The sequence below is a fragment of the Mus caroli genome, unplaced genomic scaffold (assembly GCF_978045245.1).
Source record: "Mus caroli unplaced genomic scaffold, Mus_caroli_1 scaffold_12, whole genome shotgun sequence".
Classification (NCBI taxonomy): Eukaryota; Metazoa; Chordata; class Mammalia; order Rodentia; family Muridae; genus Mus; species Mus caroli.
The window spans coordinates 46680849-46699234 of NW_028227267.1; the positions used below are offsets into that span (position 1 = coordinate 46680849).

The window sequence follows — 18386 nt, forward strand, 5'->3', positions numbered from 1 at the left end:
TAAGTGGATCAAGGAACTCCACTGTAAGAGACCATCCTGTGAGAACGTGATCCCTTCACAATCTCCCTAACAGGCCAAATGGCCTCGTGCTAGGAACTGGTTGGCACTCCCTCCTCCCTATTCCCTTCCTGGCACCTGAGGCTGTAAAAGCTGAATTATAGTCCCATCTTCCCTATCTCTTCCTGAACTCCCATGCCATCCAAGGACATGAGTTCTGCCTGAGCCCACCCTGACACCCAAGGCTGTCAAGGAGGATCTATGTTCCAGAGATAAGATGCAGAGTGTCCACTGCCTGGCGCCTGACTTCGGCCCCCATGTCAGCAGATGCCTTATTCTTTGTTCTTTGTAAAATTCCCCCTCGACCCCTCCCCTATTCCCTGAGATGTATGCTTTAAAAGAAGGCACTGCAGCCTAATAAGCGAGACCTTGATAGGTACAATCTACTTGGTCTCCTGCCTCTCCTTCCCTTCCTCCCATTTCCTTCCAGGTTTGAGGTCCCCCTTGCACCCACAAATAACTGAATCCCGCGGGACGGGATACTCCACATAAAACCAGAGACAGTGAAACTTATAGAGGAGAAAGTGGGGGAAAGCATCGAAGATATGGGCACAGGGGAAAAATTCCTGAATAGAACAGCAGTGGCTTGTGCTGTAAGATAGAGAATCGACAAATGGGACCTCATAAAATTGCAAAGTTTCTGTAAGGCAAAAGACACCATCAATAAGACAAATAGGCCACCAAAAGATTGGGAAAGTATCTTTACCTATCCTAAATCAGATAGGGGACTAATATCCAATATATATAAAGAATTCAAGAAGGAGGACTCCAGGAAATCAAATAACCCCATTAAAAATGGGGTTCAGTGCTAAACAAAGAATTCTCACCTGAGCAATACCATATGGCTGAGAAGCACCTGAAAAACTGTTCAACATCCTTAATCATCAGGGAAATGCAAATCAAAACAACCCTGAGATTCCACCTCACACCAGTCAGAATGGCTAAGATCAAAAATTCAGGTGACAGCAGATGCTGGTGTGGATGTGGAGAAAGAGGAACACTCCTCCATTTTTGATGGGATTGCAAGCTTGTACAACCACTCTGGAAATCAGTCTGGTGGTTCCTCAGAAAACTGGACATAGTACTACCGGATGATCCCGAAATACTTCTCCTGGGCATATATCCAGAAGATGTTCCAACCGGCAAGAAGGACACATGCTCCACTTTGTTCATAGCAGCCTTATTTTTAATAGCCAGAAGCTGGAAAGAACCCAGATGCCCCTCAACAGAAGAATGGATACTGAAAATGTGGTACATTTACACAATGGAGTACTACTCAGCTATTAAAAAGAATGAATTTATGAAATTCCTAGCCAAATGGATAGACCTGGAGGGCATGATCCTGAGTGAGGTAACCCAATCACAAAAGAACTCACATGATATGTACTCACTGATAAGTGGATATTAGCCCAGAAACTTAGAATACCCAAGATATAAGATACAATTTGTGAAACACATGAAACTCAAGAACAACGACCAAAGTGTGGACACTTTGCCCCTTCTTTGAATTGGGAACAAAACACCCATGGAAGGAGTTATAGAGACAAAGTTTGGAACTGAGACAAAAGGATGGATCATCTAGAGACTGCCATATCCAGGGATCCATCCCATAATCACCCTCCAAAAGCTGACACCGTTGCATACATTAGCAAGATTTTGCTGACAGGACCCTGATATAGCTCTCTCCTGTGAGGCTTTGCCAGTTCCTGGCAAATACAGAAGTTGATGGAACACAGGGCCCCCAATGGAGGAGCTAGAGAAAGTATCCAAGATGCTGAAGGGGTCTGCAACCCTATAGGTGAACTACAATATGATCTAATCAGTACCCCCCCCCCCGGAGCTCGTGTCTCTAGCTGCATATGTATCAGAAGATGGCCTAGTCAGCCATCAGTGGAAAGAGAGGCTCATTGGTCTTGCAAACTTTATATGCCTCAGTACAGGGGAATGCCAGGGCCAAGAAGTGGGAGTAGATGGGTAGGGGAGTGGGAGTAGTGTATGGGGAACTTTTGGGATAGCACTGGAAATATAAATGAAGAAAATACCTAATTAAAAAAAAAGTAAACAACCATTTTTGGTTCTGGTTTTCTTTGTGTTGGGGTTTGAACCTGTGGCCTCTAGAGAAATGAACAGCCACTGAACTACATATTCTCAGAGTTGCACAGATAAGAATTTTGGCTTCAACACATTAAATGCCTTCTAAGTTTTTTGTTATCAAAACCTCTTTTGCATTCTAATCGAGTGACACATCTCCAGACTTGTTCACATTTCTGTTGTGAAGTACAGCCAGTTATAGCCTACTACTTAGTATTTAGTTTTCTTCTTGAAACTTGATGAATGTTGTAAGGTATTATCTCAAGAAATACTTCATCACTTAACCTATAAACCACAATGAATATTTTGCTGTCCCAACTGATAGATGTGTTTTTGTGCAGATTCCATTGTTGAGAAACTATCTTCAAAACTTGGAATATCTTCAACCTTGGGATCCTCTTGCAATGACTGCTCCTGACCTACTGACTGACAGATGCCCAGTGCCAACACAGTATTTGACACACCCCTGGCCCACTGCTCGGGCTGTCTATGGAAAGGACTGCACAGCATTTATAAAATTGTCACAGTAACCTGTTTTTAGGGACTGATCTTTTGGGAGTGCTAAGAAGTGTTGGGTCAGGGTGTCACTCTGGATTCTGGGTTTGGTTTGAACTTGCTTAGAAACCCAGATTGGATCAATTTTTCTGTCCTTCTGCCTCAGGTTGGAAGTTGTAGGGTCCCAGACTTGCACTTCCAGACCCAGCTTATGAGCCAGGTTGTAAGCAGCCTGTGCTGTTGTAAGTGGATGCTCAGCTTTAGGAAGTAAGACTCAACAAGGATAAGCTACAAAGCTGTGGCCTTTCCCTTGAAGGATGTTTTGGGTCGCTATGCCCTCTCCTTTGTTCTGCCATGACCTTGAGCAGCTTTGCTCTAGCACATGCCTCCCATCATGGGTGTTTCTCTACCACAGATCCCCAAACAAGAAAGCCAACTAGTGATATCCTTGATACTAGAATCAAATGAATCTCTCTTTCTTTCAAACCATTTATTTGTCTCAGGTATTTTTCAAGCATTGGAAAGCTGATTTGTAGCATGATACAAGTTAATTTAACTCTGATTTCTTTACAAACACTCAGAGTATACTTGATACAGGGGCTCTAAGGTTTTCTCCTTTTTGTTATATGACATATTTTATGTTATGTTTATGTTATATAACATATAACATATGTTATAAATATCTCTTTGTAAGTCTATTTATTTAACAAACCTGATCTTGAACCTTATGATCAGGTTTCTGCAAGTACAAAGGAACTGCAGAGAGACCTCCCATGCAGACAGGGCTCTGGGCTGTTTGTGTCTGTGAAGGGTTCTGCAGCTCCTTTTTGCACTCAGGATTCTGCAGAGTGACTCATGTATGTAACTTCAGGTGGACACTGTGGAGCTCTACCTCCCTGCCACTCCATACTTGCTGTGCATGATTGGAACCACGTTGTTGCCTATGTGGTACAACATGTCTTCATTCCTGGAGCCATGATTGGCACCACTAAATGTGTTCTTGGGGTACTCATTGAGCGGTGCCTGTCACATATACTGGTGGCATATAGAATGGATGATGTGATACTCTGGCCTCAGCCTGGAAGTCAGGCCCTTTAGTTGGGATTTTAATTGGAATTAAATTGACTCTGTAGGTCAGTGTGAAAATACCAATTCCATGTATCTAAGAACTGAACCTTCCATTCAATTCTTCCAGAGCCAGAATTGTTGGGGTCCAGAGGGCTTGCAGTGCCTTTCTCAAACAGCAACATAGATGTGGTCCCCTGACTGAGGGAACACTGCAGGTACAAGATCTAAATCCTGGGAGGTTGACCTCCAGGAAACAAAAAGGCCACAAAGGCAGGGAATTGCAGAAGGAAATCTCAGCGAAGGAGGCAGAGATACTGTTTGCTCAAGCTCTGCTTGCAGTGATTGTCTAGTAACGACCTAGCCCGTGTATCAACAGTAGTGGGTAAATAAAAGTTGTTCTCTCATGAGGACTCACCAGAGTTCTGTCTCTTAGTATCATTACCCCTCTCCCAGGTCCCTGTGATGCCCACAGCTTTGCCACTGAGGGCTAAAATGATGCCCTCAGTGTTTCTAGGAATATTCTCTAAAGGCCTCATGATGCTCCTCATAAAGTCACCTCACAAGGTTGTTTGCTGATAGTGCTACAGGGCCCCAGACCTTAGTAGGCCTCCAGATCTTAGCAAAACTGACTCCATGAAGAAAGTTCCCTTCAGGCTGTAAAATTCATCATGCAGACAGCACCAGCTGCTAAAATGAAAACAAAGACCTAATCCATCAATATCCATAGTTATGGGCAAGTCTCTATCTTAGGGTTTTATTGTTGTGAAGAGACAATATGACCGAGTCAATTCTTATAACAGAAAATATTTATTTCGGGCTGGCTTCCAGTTTCAGAAGTTCACTCCATTATCATCCTGGAGGTAAACATTGCAGCACACCAGAAGATATGCTGCTGGAGTTTCCAAATAGGAAAGGGATAACAACGGAATATACATGCATAGTCCATGATGTTCGCACTAATAAGGGCATACACACTCATAGTCCACGGCGTTCTAATACATTATAGACACCCAGTAACAAATAATGTTTTGTTCAGTTGTTGTGGGCTAGACTAGGTAGACCAGAAAAGATTAGGACACTGGTTCAAGCTCAAAGAATGTCTTTATTAACTGCCAGCAACTGCTCTCGATGTTGGGGGTCCCAGTGAAATCCTGAGTCTTTCTCAGGATAAGCTTTTAAGGATTAAAAAAAAAAAAAAGGAAAGAAAGAAAATAAAATATCATCACGAGTGAGTTATAAGTGGGTATTAGCCATAAAGTACAGGATACCCAAACTACAATCCATAGACCCAAAGGTGCTAAATAACAAGGAGGGTCCAAGGGAGGATACTTGAATCTTTCTCAGAAGGGAAAATAAAATAGATATTGGAAGTGGGTGCAAGAAAGGAAGTGGAGGTGGGCAGATGTAGGGAGAGTAGGGGAGAGAAGGGAAGTCAGGAGTCTGGGGTGGGGGCAATCTCTAAGACATGCCAGAAACCTGGAATTGGAGCAAGGCCCCAGAAGGTCTTTGGGGGCAAGAATCCTAGCAGTGGAGAATATGGATCCTGAAGTGGCCATTTCCTGTAGCCAGGCAGGACTCCTCGTGGAAGGATAAGGGCAGCAATCCACCCACAAAACCTTTAACCCAAAATGCATCCACCTACAATATGTATAGGGACAAAGATAGAGCAGAGACAGAAGGAATGACCAAGCAATGACTGCCCCAAACTGAGACCTATCCCATGGGCAAGAACCAATCCCTGACACTATTAATGATATTCTGTTATGTTTGCTGACAGGAGCCTGGCATAACTGTCCTCTGAGTGGCTCCACCTAGCAGCTAGTGGAAAGAGATGCAGAGACCCACAGCCAAACATTATATGGAGCTCAGGTAGTCTTGTAGAAGAGTTGGGGGAAGGACTGAGGGACCCAATGAGGACACTGACTCCACAGGAAAGCCAACAGAGTCAACTACCCTCGACCCTGGAGGGCTCCCAGAGACTGAATCAACAAAGGGTGAGTATGGGCTGGACTTAGTTCCTCTGCACATATGTAGAAGATAAGAACTTGGTCTTGATGCAGGTCCCCCAAGTACAAGAGCGGGTGCTGTTGCTAAATCTGTTTGCCTGCCTGTTGGTGGATCCTGTTCCCCTAAATGGTCCTCCTTCTCTGGCCTCGGTAGGAGAGGATGCACCTAGTCCTTCAGCAGCTTGATGTGTCTGGGAAAGGGGGTGGGGAGTAGGGGAATTGATAACTACAGGGGGGCACCCCCTTCTCAAAGGAGAAAGGGAGGATGGAATGGGGGAGGATCGACGTGAAAGGGTACTAGGAGGAGAAGGGGGACTGATATTGAGATGTAAATTAAATAAATAACTAATAAAAATTAAAAATTAAAAATAAATTCTGAGTTGACATTCTTCAGTTAACAAGAACAGTTAGCCAGAAATGAAACTGCAGAAACAGAAAAGCAAGAGTAGTGCACTTAAAGACTTACCCAGAGCTGTGGGGTTTGATGGATTACATTTTTGTTTTTGTTTTGGGAGGTGGTGCTCTCTATGTGCTAAGTATTATGGCCTGAATGGTATTTCAAGTCATTCATGCCAAGTCTGGGGCCTACCAAGTTCAGAGAGCCTGTTCCATAAGGACCTTTTCATTGTTGTGTGAAGACAACTAAAAAATCATCCTTAGATCACTGTCATGTTTAATTAGCATTCTGATTACGTTTAACATGACAAGCACTGTGCTGCAATGTGTATATATTTTTGGATAGTCTGACACCCCCCCCACCCCCCCACACACACCTTGCCTCAAATAATATTGAAGGATTACATGGCAAGTACTGTGCAGTAAATCTATAAAATAATTCTTGAATGAGGATGTTGTCTATTAACCAGAAGCATTAATGGTGACATTGAAAAGGTTAGTTCAGGACCTTTTTGATAACTTCACCAGACTCATCTCCTCAGGGAGGGGAAGGCTAATTAGTATTCTGCAGGAAGGGCTGGACCTGTGGGGGGGGAGGCTAGACCAGGTAAACACATTCCATTGGACAAACCCTACCACCTCATTCCCCAGAGACCAATCAATTTAAAAGTCACACTGTTCTGCAAATCACATTGTGCTTAATGGCTGCTGCTCTGAAACACTGTAAAAAGACTGACCAAACTGGCTGGGGCATGGAGGTGAGGGGTTGTCATCTCTCCTTTGGGTGTAGGATGACCCCAATGCATTGGAACAATAAATTCCTCTTGCTTTTTGCATCTATCCCAGGCTCTTTGTGGTTCACTCAGGGGGTCCTCGGTAAGCTAAGGCCTGCCAGAGCTTTACAGTATCACTATGGATGTCACTATGGATCACAATGGGGAGTCTAGGGAGAGGGATGTAGATCCATTGGTCCTTACCGGGTATGCACAATCTCCAGCATCCCACAAAGCTGACTGTGGTGGTCCACACCTCTAACCACAGGATTCAGGAGGTTGAGGCAGAAGAATCAAAGCTCAGGGTCACTCTCAACTATTCTTGGTTACACAATGACTTCCGGGCCAATCTGGGCTGGAAGTGACAGAGAACCAGTGGATACTTGAGAGGGAGAATGGATACTTCTCAAATTGGTTCCAAGTTGAATTTTTCTAATAAGCAGAGAAAGCACTTAGTCTTGCAATTGTCAAGCAGCCAAGGAAAGCCCACTATTCTCACCAGAATAAGCAAGGACACCATCAGAAAGAATCATCTCGTCTTTGGCACCAAAAGATCAGGACTTCCATGTGTGTCTGTAGATGGTATGAGTACAAATCTCGACTTCCATGTGGCATTTTACTTGTAGATGGTATGAGTACAAATCTCTTAGCAAACCTGGGGACATAAAAGACAAATATAAGATATATACACAATGCAGGTCACCAGATAACTGTGCTGGCCTGGGAAGTATTTGAAGGTCACAGAGATGCATCACCAGAAAAACTAGGCAAACTAACACACTCCACCAATCACAGTTCAGAAGGAGTTCCCTAACTTTCGTTCAAGCCATGTGGGAAAGGCTATGGCAAGCAGCTGAGCTGTTCTCTTTGTTTTTGTTTTTGCAGATGGCCCATCTTTTGCGTGGCTGCCTTGGGTGTGCTCTGTGAGACCAGGACCCCACAGACTTCATCCCAGGATTGCTTCTCACTGCCGTGATGCCTTTCCTGCCACTGTTACATAGCCTAATGATTCCTGGGCATCAGCTCACCCTATTGGGCAGATTTCCTGAAGATCAATATGAAGATGTACCTTCAGATACTAATACTGTTGAGATGAATTAATGACCTTATAGTATTCCAGGTATGATTCAAGTAATTTTGGGAAGAAAATTTTAGGAGATGGTTTTAGTTGTTTTGCCAGAAAGGTTACAATAAAATCAGAATCAAGAACAGAAAGTGCCCCCTCCTCATAGAATAAGTAAAGGCTGCATAATAAAGAGTACAATGAGCTTTCATAAATGGCTCCAAGACGAGAAATGGGATTGGAACAAGAAAATGATCAAGGAAAAACATTCATTTAAGGTCAGGTCCAAGAATGAGGCCACAGGTATGCACCATAATAGAGTGAGGTCATGTGAAACTGTTGCTTTAAACTTACAAAATGAAATTGCTTTGAACTTATTATCAACATACCTTTTGTATAATATTTTATCTGTGAGGTAATTTTATAAAGAACTTTTGTCTAAGAAGCTATAAAAAGGCTGAGAGAAAACATAAAGTGTGGCTATTGGGACTCTGCTCCATTTACCAAATGTATGGTGTAGTATGTATATACTATATATAGAGAGAGATAGATAAATATATATATATGTGTGTGTGTGTGTGTTTGTCTATATTCATGCACACATATACATATGTAGGTATATGTGTAAATATATAAGTATGCATGTGCACTTGTGAAATTCATAAAACATGTGGTTGATCCCGACCAAGTGAGTGTGTGTGTGAGTGTGTGTGTGTGTGTATGTGTGTGTGTGTGTGTGTGTGTGTGCATGACCTTCTCACTATCCTTTTCTTTCTCGACAGACACTTAAGAGTTACAAGAGTTCGGAGTTTCTCCCTGGGCACTCTTGCCAGGCCCAAATAATTAAGTTCTGCTCCCATTACCACTATATGTACTGACCCTGTAAATTGCCTGTTGCTATTAGAGGCAACAGGTTAGGGTATTGGCTGCTCTCAGGGAGATCGGGGTGGGGGTATCAGCTGCTATCAGCACAGACCCCATTGCCATCCCTTGCTGCCTTCCTCACTTTACCTGGATGTCAAGCTGGCATTCAACATAACTTCTATTGTAACTACTTCACCTATGTATGGTTGAAACTAGAATGCTAAATGGGAAGTGGCCGTGTCCTAGAAATAGAAATACTAATAGAACAGATAACTAAGAATAGAAAAGTAAGTGAGCCACTTCAGCAGAGAGAGGTGTCAGGAGGTTTCAAAAGTATAGCTGAAGCTGAAGGGGCAGTTTAAGGGCCATACTCTGAAGTCAGGTTATCAAACCTTCCCATGTAGCCTATTTAGACAGGACCATGGATCTAGGAATGAAGGAACAGACGCAGTCTGTCCCACTTATCAGCTGCCCTGCTGCGGGTACAAGAACTTCACTCCCGGGAGAAGCTTTGTTAGATTCTAGATTCTTGATTCCAAAAAAAGCTCTTTCCTGTGCAGCCAAACATAAAGCTTGTCACATCAGCAAACACTCACAACCTACTCCTCCTCTGCCTTTGTACAGTGCCACAGTGTAAGTCTGAAGAGAGAAAGATCAATACTAAAACGTCTGGGTTCAGCCGGGCGTGGTGGCGCACGCCTTTAATCCCAGCACTCGGGAGGCAGAGGCAGGCGGATTTCTGAGTTCGAGGCCAGCTTGGTCTACAAAGTGAGCGCCAGGACAGCCAGAGCTATAAAGAGAAACCCTGTCTCGAAAAAACAAAAAACAAAAAAAAACAAAAAACAAAAAACAAAAAAAAAAACAAAAAAACGTCTGGGTTCACGATGGCAATAATAAGCTCAGAAATTTGCTCTTTGAGAGTTAGACCACATTTATGCTTCAGTTCTGTACTCTTTGTGGGCTGGAACCAGGTGAAGGTGCGCCCCCTGCTGGCCAAAGCAGCAACTCCTGGGAGGTGGAGTGGCCAGGCTCTCTTGCTGTGCCAGGCTGCCTACCAAAGGATTTGTATGGGGGGCAGGAACATAGAAGCAGAAGAAGGTAGGCCAGAAAGACCCTGAGAGCAGAACACAGACAGGCATGACCAGAGCAAGGAGTGGAGCTAGAGTAGACCCTGGGCATTCCCAGGAATGACTTTCTAGATCATGTTATTTGAAGCAGGCAAACACCTTTGGCTTGAACTCTAATAAAACGTCAAGGAAGAAAGAAACTCTTTCCTGCCTGCTTGTCCCCACCCTCACTGGCAAGTTCTTCTATCCTGTTGCTAAAACATTCCTTTGACACTCTAAGAATCAACTTCTTACAGTTTCTAATATAGACTGTTCTCCAGGAATACTTTAGGTTTCCAGCTTTGATTAGGGCTGCTGAGACTGTTGTGTTTTACTTAAAAGACAGCAGGATATGTCTGTAGAGCCCGGTATGGGGTGGTGGGAGGAGGTGCCTCTGTGGGCCCATGCTAGGCATCCCTTCCCCCTGAGGGACCAGCCATACAACAGGTATAGAGTAGAATAGAGTTTATTTAGGGAAGGGGACTTGAGAAGGGAGTGCAGACGGAGAAAGACAGGGAGAGAGAGAGAGAGAGAGAGAGAGAGAGAGAGAGAGAGAAACACAGACAGAGACAGAGACAGAGATAGAAAGAGAAGAGTCGCAGCCAGCCAGGAACATGTGGAGAGAGGGGGTAGGGGGAAGCAGAGAGGAAAGAAAGAGTCAGGGAGAGAAGACAGTCAGAGAGAATAAGAGATCAAGGAGTGGGCAAGAAGCCTCTTTGTAAGTAAGCCAGGCCTACCATGCTATTGCCTGGTAACTTCTGGGCAGAGCCTAGAAGGAATGCTAACAGAGACATGCAGACTTGTGGACTAAGAGTCTCTCAGGTTCTCTGCCTCTCCAAAGCAAGACAGACATTTGTCAAAATACCCAGACTACTGTACCCTGTAAGTCAGTAACTCCTGTGTGTGTGTCCCCTTTAGAGATTATGTAGAAACCAACTCATCCACACATGGACTCATGCAATCAACAGATGTATAACTGGGGACCACTAACGAGGATTAGTCTGCGCACTCCCTTTTTACAGATGAGCACTAAAGGACTGGAGGCCAGACTCAACCTCTTCTGTGAGAGGCTGTCAGAGAGAGAGGTTGAGAGAGAGAGAGAGAGAGAGAGAGAGAGAGAGAGAGAGAGAGAGAGAGAGTTTCTTAAAGGCTTTAGCTTTTAAAACATTTGCCATTATCTCCATCATAAACCCTTCCTAATACATTGGAGTGAGAGCTAAGACTGCTTGCTTCTCCTTAATTAGCTCCCCTCAGTTGACAAGTTGCAAGGGTGGTCTCAGGCTGTCCCATGGTGCAATAGCCAAGTTCTCTGCATCTCGGAAAACAGATTGAGAAAGATGCTTATTACTGTGCAATCTGGGTTCCTTTCTACAGGTTGGTGGTCTCCCTAATAAAGCAATTTTTAAATATACTCAGAAGAAAGCTCATTTTATCAAAATTTAGAAAAACAAAACAAAACAAAACACAGAGAGGCAGGCAGGTTGGCCATCCCAGCACATCCACTAAGAGGGAAATGAAGAAGACAGAAAAGTCTTGCCTTTTAAGTATGAGGCAGCAGCATATGTCAGTAAGCGTCTGCAAAAAACAGTGTCTAGGCAGAGAGAGAAAGCTCAGGCAGGTGGGAGGTCAGTAGTGTCCAGGCAGAGAGAGAACACTCAGGTGTGTGTGGGAGGTCGGTAGCCAAAGGAAAAGGCATGGGTTTTTTTGTTTGTTTGTTTGTTTTATTTTTTTATTTTTATCTTTTTGGTTAAAACTTGGGAAAGAAGGCAGGCTTCCAGGTGGAGATGTGTGCATAACTGCCTTGAATTATCATTCAGGGTTATTATTCTTCCAGCTCTGCAGTCTTTGTGATTCAGCTTTCCTAGGGAATAATCCCTGCTGTAATTTAGGAAACAGTGCAGGTTCAGAGAAAGCAACTGAGGTCAGTCACCCTTCAGGTGATCTTTAGTAGCAGAGCCTCAGAGCCACAGGCAGCCATGATTGGGCCTGGAAATGGGAGACTAGGAGAGACGGGGCACCATGGCCATAGGCAGCCAAGAAGAGGGCCTGGGGAGAGGGGAAGGAGATGGAGCAGGAGGCCATCTGATCTTTGGAGCAGATCCAAGGGTCAAGTCTCAACCCAGAGCTAGAGGAAGAAGTCAGATTCCATTTTTTTTTGAACCAGCTTTTCCTTAATGGGCCTGAAAAAGCCCCTTCCGGTTAATGGGCAGTGGGATCCAAAACTAACCATGACAGAAAAATCCATCTTCAATGGCTTCCAAGCCTGCGAGTGCCTATCTATATACCTAACACTCATCTAGCTCTACACGGTTGCCACCGTGTCTTGGTATACACAGAAGAGGAAACGTCACTGAAAGAAAATCTCTGGAAATAAACCGCAGTGACTGAGGCAGCTTGCCTTCACCTGACACCAACTGGGTTCTTGTCCTGCCCTCCTCAAAGGATGGAACAGAGAGAAATCAAACACTACAAGCAGCAATGTGCTTAACTGTCAGTTCAGAATTAGCCACCTTAACTGGATCCAACAAGTTAAAACGAATCATCACACGGGATTTAAATGAACCAGTGGGGCAGGTCTCTGAGGCTGGAAAGAGCTCCTGTCCACAGCTCAAGTCCAGAGTCTTAGATGCTGGACAGGGACTGAGTTGCCCTCTTCCTGCAGCTTCTAGTCAGTCCTGGAAGATGACTTGAGAGAGCACTCTCTCTCAAGCCTTACATGAGGGAGCTCCAGCTGGTCTGTCCCTGCTGAGCCTTGAAGGCAGTCTTTGTGCTCCAACAAATGAGAGCTGGGAGCTAGACCTGTAGTCTTTAGGCTTCCTCCTCTGCAGAAAACGGGAATTGGAGGGGAACGAAGGGCAAGCAAGCTCCTTCCCACTGGTGTGCACAGATGGGCTTTGAAATCTTCCTCTGTTTCGTTTCTTTTATTTCCTGTTCTATCACATTTTGTGTTCTGAGTTCCAATCCCAGACAACCTGTGCTTTAATAGGCTCATTGTGGTGTGCAAATAAGGTTTTAAAAAAATGAAACAAATCAGAAAAGAGCTGTGGAGTCAGTCTCCTCTGAAAAACACCGAGCCCACCGCAGTTACTGAAAGTTCACGATCAGGTCAGCTGTTCTGGTGGCAGGTCTGTGTCTCACTGGTAGGGGAATTAATAAGAAAGTTTCTGACCAGGCTGAAAAGATGGTTCAGCTTCTAAAAGCACTGGCTGCTCCTCCAGGGGATCCAGGTTTGAGTGCCCTTGCATCCACATGGCAGCTAGCAAGTCAGGGACTGCAGTTCCAGAAGAATCTATCGCCCTCTTCTGGCCTCTATGGGCACTGCGCATGAGGTTGACAGATACAGGCAAAACACCATATATCCACCACACCCCCACACACATATAAATACATGTATAATATGTGTACATACATATATACATACCTTTAACGTTTCTCTCTGTTCTAGCTGACATGTGACATTTCAAGACTTCCATGCTTTCTTCCTCTGGGGGATTTCAGAAGGATGGGCGGGTGAGTCTATAGGTGGGTTCCTTTTGCCTGCACCCTTTATAGTTCCTTTCCTCGGACACTTGAGTAGAGCAGCTTTCTGAAAACTCAGTGTGGTATTGGTGAGGGAGGGGACACCTACCACTAACTTAACAAACAAGTCTTACACCATCAGCACTTGTGGAGGCCCACACACTGCTGGCCCTGCTACAGGAACAGGAACCATGTCCTGCATGGTTCCTTACCTGGTGACCATACAGGACACAGCACCCAAATAAATGTTTTCCTTTATAAGAGTGGACTTGGGCCAAGCAGTGGAGGCACATGCCTTTAACATCAGCACTTGGGAGAGAGAGGCAGGTGGGTCTTGGAGTTCGAGGCCAGCCTAGTCTACAATGTGAGTTCCAGGACAGCCAGTGCTATACAGAGAAACCTTGTCTTGAACAAAACAAAAAAAATAAAAATAAAAAAGAGTGGACTTGGTCATGGTGGCTCTTTACAGCAATAAAACCCTAAGACAGAGACTTGCCCATAACTATGGACACTGATGGATTAGATCTTTGCTTCCATTTTTTGCATTTAGTATTGTCTGCATGCTGAGTTTTATAACCTGAATGGCACTTCCATCATGGAGTCCATTATGCTAACATCTGGAGGAATCCTAAATTCTGGGGCCCTGTTGCACTATCAGCAAACAACCTTGTGAGGTGACTTTATGAGGAGCATCATGAGGCCTTTAAAGAATATTCCTAGAAACACTGAGGGCATCATTTTAGCCCTCAGGGGCAAATCTGTGGGCATCACAGGGACCTGGGAGAGGGGTAATGATACTAAGAGACAGAACTCTGGTGAGTCCTCATGAGAGAACAACTTTTATTTACCCACTACTGTTGATACACGGGCTAGCTCGTTACTAGACAATCACTGCAAGCAGAGCTTGAGCAAACAGTATCTTTGTCTCCTTTGCTGAGATTTCCTTCTGCACTTCCCTGTCTTTGTGGCCTTTTTGTTTCCTGGAGGTCAACCTCCCAGGATTTAGACCTTGTACCTGCAGTGTTCCCTCAGTCAGGGGGCCACATCTAGGTCACTGTTTGAGAAAGGCACTGCAAGCCCTCTGGACCCCAACAATTCTGGCTCTGGAAGGAATGAATGGAAGGTACAGTTCTTAGATACATGGAATTGGTATTTTCACACTGACATACAGAGTCAATTCAATTCCAATTAAAATCCCAACCAAAGTATCACACCATCCATTCTATATGCCACCAGTATATAGGCTGTGAAAAGCACCCCTCAATGAGAACCCCAAGAACACATTTAGTGGTGCCAATCATGGCTCCAGGAATGAAGACATGCTGTACCAGACCAGAGGCAACAACGTGGTTCCAATTCTGCATAGCAAGTATGGAGTGGCAGGGGAGGTAGAGTTCCACAGTGTCCCCCTGAAGTTACATACACGAGTCACTCTGCAGAATCCTGAGTGCAAAAAGGAGCTGCAGGACCCTTCAAGACACAACCAACCCAGAGCCCTGTCTGCATGGGAGGTCTCTCTGCAGTCCCTATGTACTTGCAGAAACCTGATCAAAAGGATCAAGATCAGCTTTTCTTCAATAAATAGCCTTTCAAAGAGATATATAGAAGGTCATATAACATAAAGGAGAAAACCTTAGAGCCCCTGGACCAAATATACCTTGAGCTTTATAAATCAGAGTTAAATTAATTGTATCCTGCTACAAATCAGCTTTCCAAGGCATGATTAATACCTGAGACAAATAGATGGTTTGGAAGAAACGGAGATTCATTTGATTCTAGTGTCAAAGATATCATCCTGTCAGGTGGCTTTCATGTTTCGGGAGTCTGTGGTACAGAAAAGCCCATGATGGGACATGTGTATTAAAGCAAAACTGTTCAAGGTCATGGCAGAAGAAAGGAGGACAGGAAAGCCCACGGCATCCTAGCTTCTTTCTGCTGAGTCTTACTTCCTAAAGCTGAGCATCCACTCACAGCAGCACAGGCTGCTTACAACCTGGCTCATAAGCTGGGTCTGGAAGTGCAATTCTGGTACCCTACAACTTCAAGCCTGAGTAAGAAGGACAGAAAATTTTAAATCCAATCTGGGTTTCTAAGCAAGTTCAAACCAAACCTAGGCTCCAGAGTGACACCCTGTTTCAACACTTCTTAGCATCCCGAAAAGATCAGTCCCTAAAAACAGGGTTACTGTGACAATTTTACAAATGTTGTGCACTGTCATTTCCATAGACAACCGAAGCACTTGGCAGAGCTGTGTCAAATACTACACTGCCTTGGGCATCTGTCAGTCAGTAGGTCAAGTGTAGTCATTGCAAGAGGATCCCAGGGTTGAAGAAATTCCAAGTTTTGGACACAATCTCTCACCAATGGAATCTGCACAAATACATCTATCATTTGGGACAGCAAAATAATCACTGTAGCTTATAGGTCAAGAGAGGAAGTATTTCTTGAGACAATATCTTATCATATTCATCAAGATTGGAAAGAAAAACCAAAGGACTTACTACTAGGGTATAACTCTGGCTGTACTTCACAGCACAATTGGGAGCTGGTCTGGAGATGTGTCAGTGGATTGGAATGCAAGGGAGGTTTGGATAACAAAAAGACTTAGAAAGGCATTTAATCTGGTGAAGCCAAAACTCTTCATCTATTTCATGCTGCGAATCTAGCTTAGTGACAGAGTACACATGGCTCCAGGTTCAAACCCTAGCACAAAGAAAATCAAATAAAATTTCTATTACATTTAGAATATCTTTTTTAACATTGGTTAATAGTAAGTATGGCCTCTTAGATAAAGTGGTGTTCTCCCGAGCATCCATGGTGTAAAACTGGACCATTAGTACTAGCTCTAAAGCAAATGAGGACAGATGGAAATGTAGAAGGGAATCTTTTACAGGAACCAATAAGAAAAATACTGTGCAGGATGCCCTGAGTACAGTTTTATGTAATTGTTTCTAAATGTGATTTTTTTTTAAAAAAATCTTAACTTTTAACTTTCACATGTGTCTGCATTCAAATGTACATGCATGCACAGATACTAACAAAAACTATACAGGTGTCAGATTCTGTGGAGCTGGAGTTATCTGCAGTTGTGGCCTCTGGGTGACAAACTGGGGTGCTCTGGAAGGGAAGGAATCTGGAAGAGGGGAAGTTCTCATAATCACTAACATCTCACCAATCCCTAAGGATTATTTTTACTTATGTGTCTCTGTGTGTCTGTGCACATGTGTATGAACATGCCAACAGATGCAATTAGAAGACATAAGATGTCCTGGAATGGAGTTACAGGCAGTGGTAACCCTCCCAGCATAGGTGCTGAAATCAAACTTGGATCCTCTGGAAGAGCAGGACCTGCTCTTAATTAACGAGCAGTCCAACCAGAACCTGACATCATATAATTTTAAAAATGAAAGACAGAAATGTAAATCTCTTATGATTCTGGCTTTCCAAGGCTTTTTGTTTCTAACTGTGTACCCAGGCTAATAGAAAACTTGGTCTGTCCGTTACTGAAAACAGTTATGAAGTGTGCAGCCAATCAAAAGGATTTCTATGTAGAGTTCAGATTCAGGCTTCAAACTGCCCTGCACAAGAGGACTTGGAATTTGATTCCTTACAATGGCGCCAGCAGCACATGACTTGGCCAAGTGAAGAAATAGAAGGCTGGTTGCACAAGCAGGCAATATACCAATCTGTGGGTTCTGCATGTTGAAGACTCTGAGACACCAGCTCCACCCACAGAGCCTGCTTTATATCTATGGACCCAAGTGGAGCTCACCCATTATCCCTGATTTCCAGGACAACCAGCGCTCAGTTCCACGGGAGCCACAAAGCAGACTAGGTAAGACACTGACTGTCTAGGCCTGGGACAGGAGAGGTTGGTGATGGGGCAGAGTCCAGGAAAAGTGTCACCGTGGACCCACAGTGACAGCAGAGGGCCTTCAGGAAGAGATAGGGAAAACTGAGGTAAGGTGGGAGTAGTCACTTCTCTTCTGTCCTCACAGGAATCATGGGTCTGAAGCTGCCTGAGTCCAGACTTTGTCTCCTGCTGCTGCTGGGACTTGTCCTAACGCTTGTCTCATGCCAGCCATCGACCCCTTCCCAGAAGTTTGACATCCAGCATATCTATAAGAAAGCCTCTCCCAAATGTGATGATGCAATGCGGGTCGTTAACAGGTATACAGGAAAATGTAAGGACTTGAATACTTTTCTTCATACAACTTTTGCTGATGCTGTCCGTGTGTGTCACAATCCACGTAAGACTTGCAAAGACGGGACAAGTCCAAATTGTCATGATAGTTCATCTAAGGTATCTGTAACTATCTGTAAACTCACAAAACGGGCAAGGAATTATTCCCAATGCAGATACAAAACAACAGGAGCAGAGAAGTCCTACACAGTTGCCTGTAACCCCAGAACTCCACGGGACAGTCCCACCTATCCAGTAGTTCCAGTTCACTTGGATGGGACATTTTAGCTCCAGTGCCAGCACTTTGTACCTTCCCTCATCTGCTACTGCCAAGATCATAGTAGTGAAGAACCAATTCTTCTGTCTGCACTGCATATCAGCACCTGTCCTCATGAAACCTGTTCCTGACTTCCTTTAATTTAGCTGAACAGACCTTTTCTAGTCAATAAATACCATTGTATACTCATCTCGATCTGTAGTAGTATCTCTGTGTGCCGCAGACGGACCTCACTTGGGTCCTCGATCCACAGGCGAAACTCGGGTTCCGGTTACAGGTGGACAAGGAAATACAAACACAAGGGAGGTGGTATCTGAGTGTAATTTGTCAAATCGAGCATCAAACCTTTAATGTAGAAGAAAATAGGGCAGTTAGGTGACACATCGGCAAGGAACAATGAGGTTATCAGATGCTTAATGACTCTTACACAAAACAGGGAAATACAAACATAAAGACTGGCAGGAAGTGGGCAATAAAACAACTGAGAC

At 44.2% G+C, this 18386-nt stretch overlaps 1 protein-coding gene across 1 annotated transcript; it reads left to right on the forward strand.

The window, feature by feature from the left end:
* Window positions 1–17441: 17441 nt before the first annotated feature.
* On the forward strand, window positions 17442–17909 carry LOC110288119 (ribonuclease 2B). Its single transcript, XM_021154558.2, has one exon. The coding sequence runs from the start codon at window positions 17442–17444 to the stop codon at window positions 17907–17909; it is 468 nt and encodes a 155-aa protein (XP_021010217.1).
* Window positions 17910–18386: the final 477 nt, after the last annotated feature.

Bases quoted from the DNA above. Each gene is read 5' to 3' on its own strand.
- LOC110288119 (XM_021154558.2), top strand. From the start codon at position 17,442: ATGGGTCTGAAGCTGCCTGAGTCCAGACTTTGTCTCCTGCTGCTGCTG.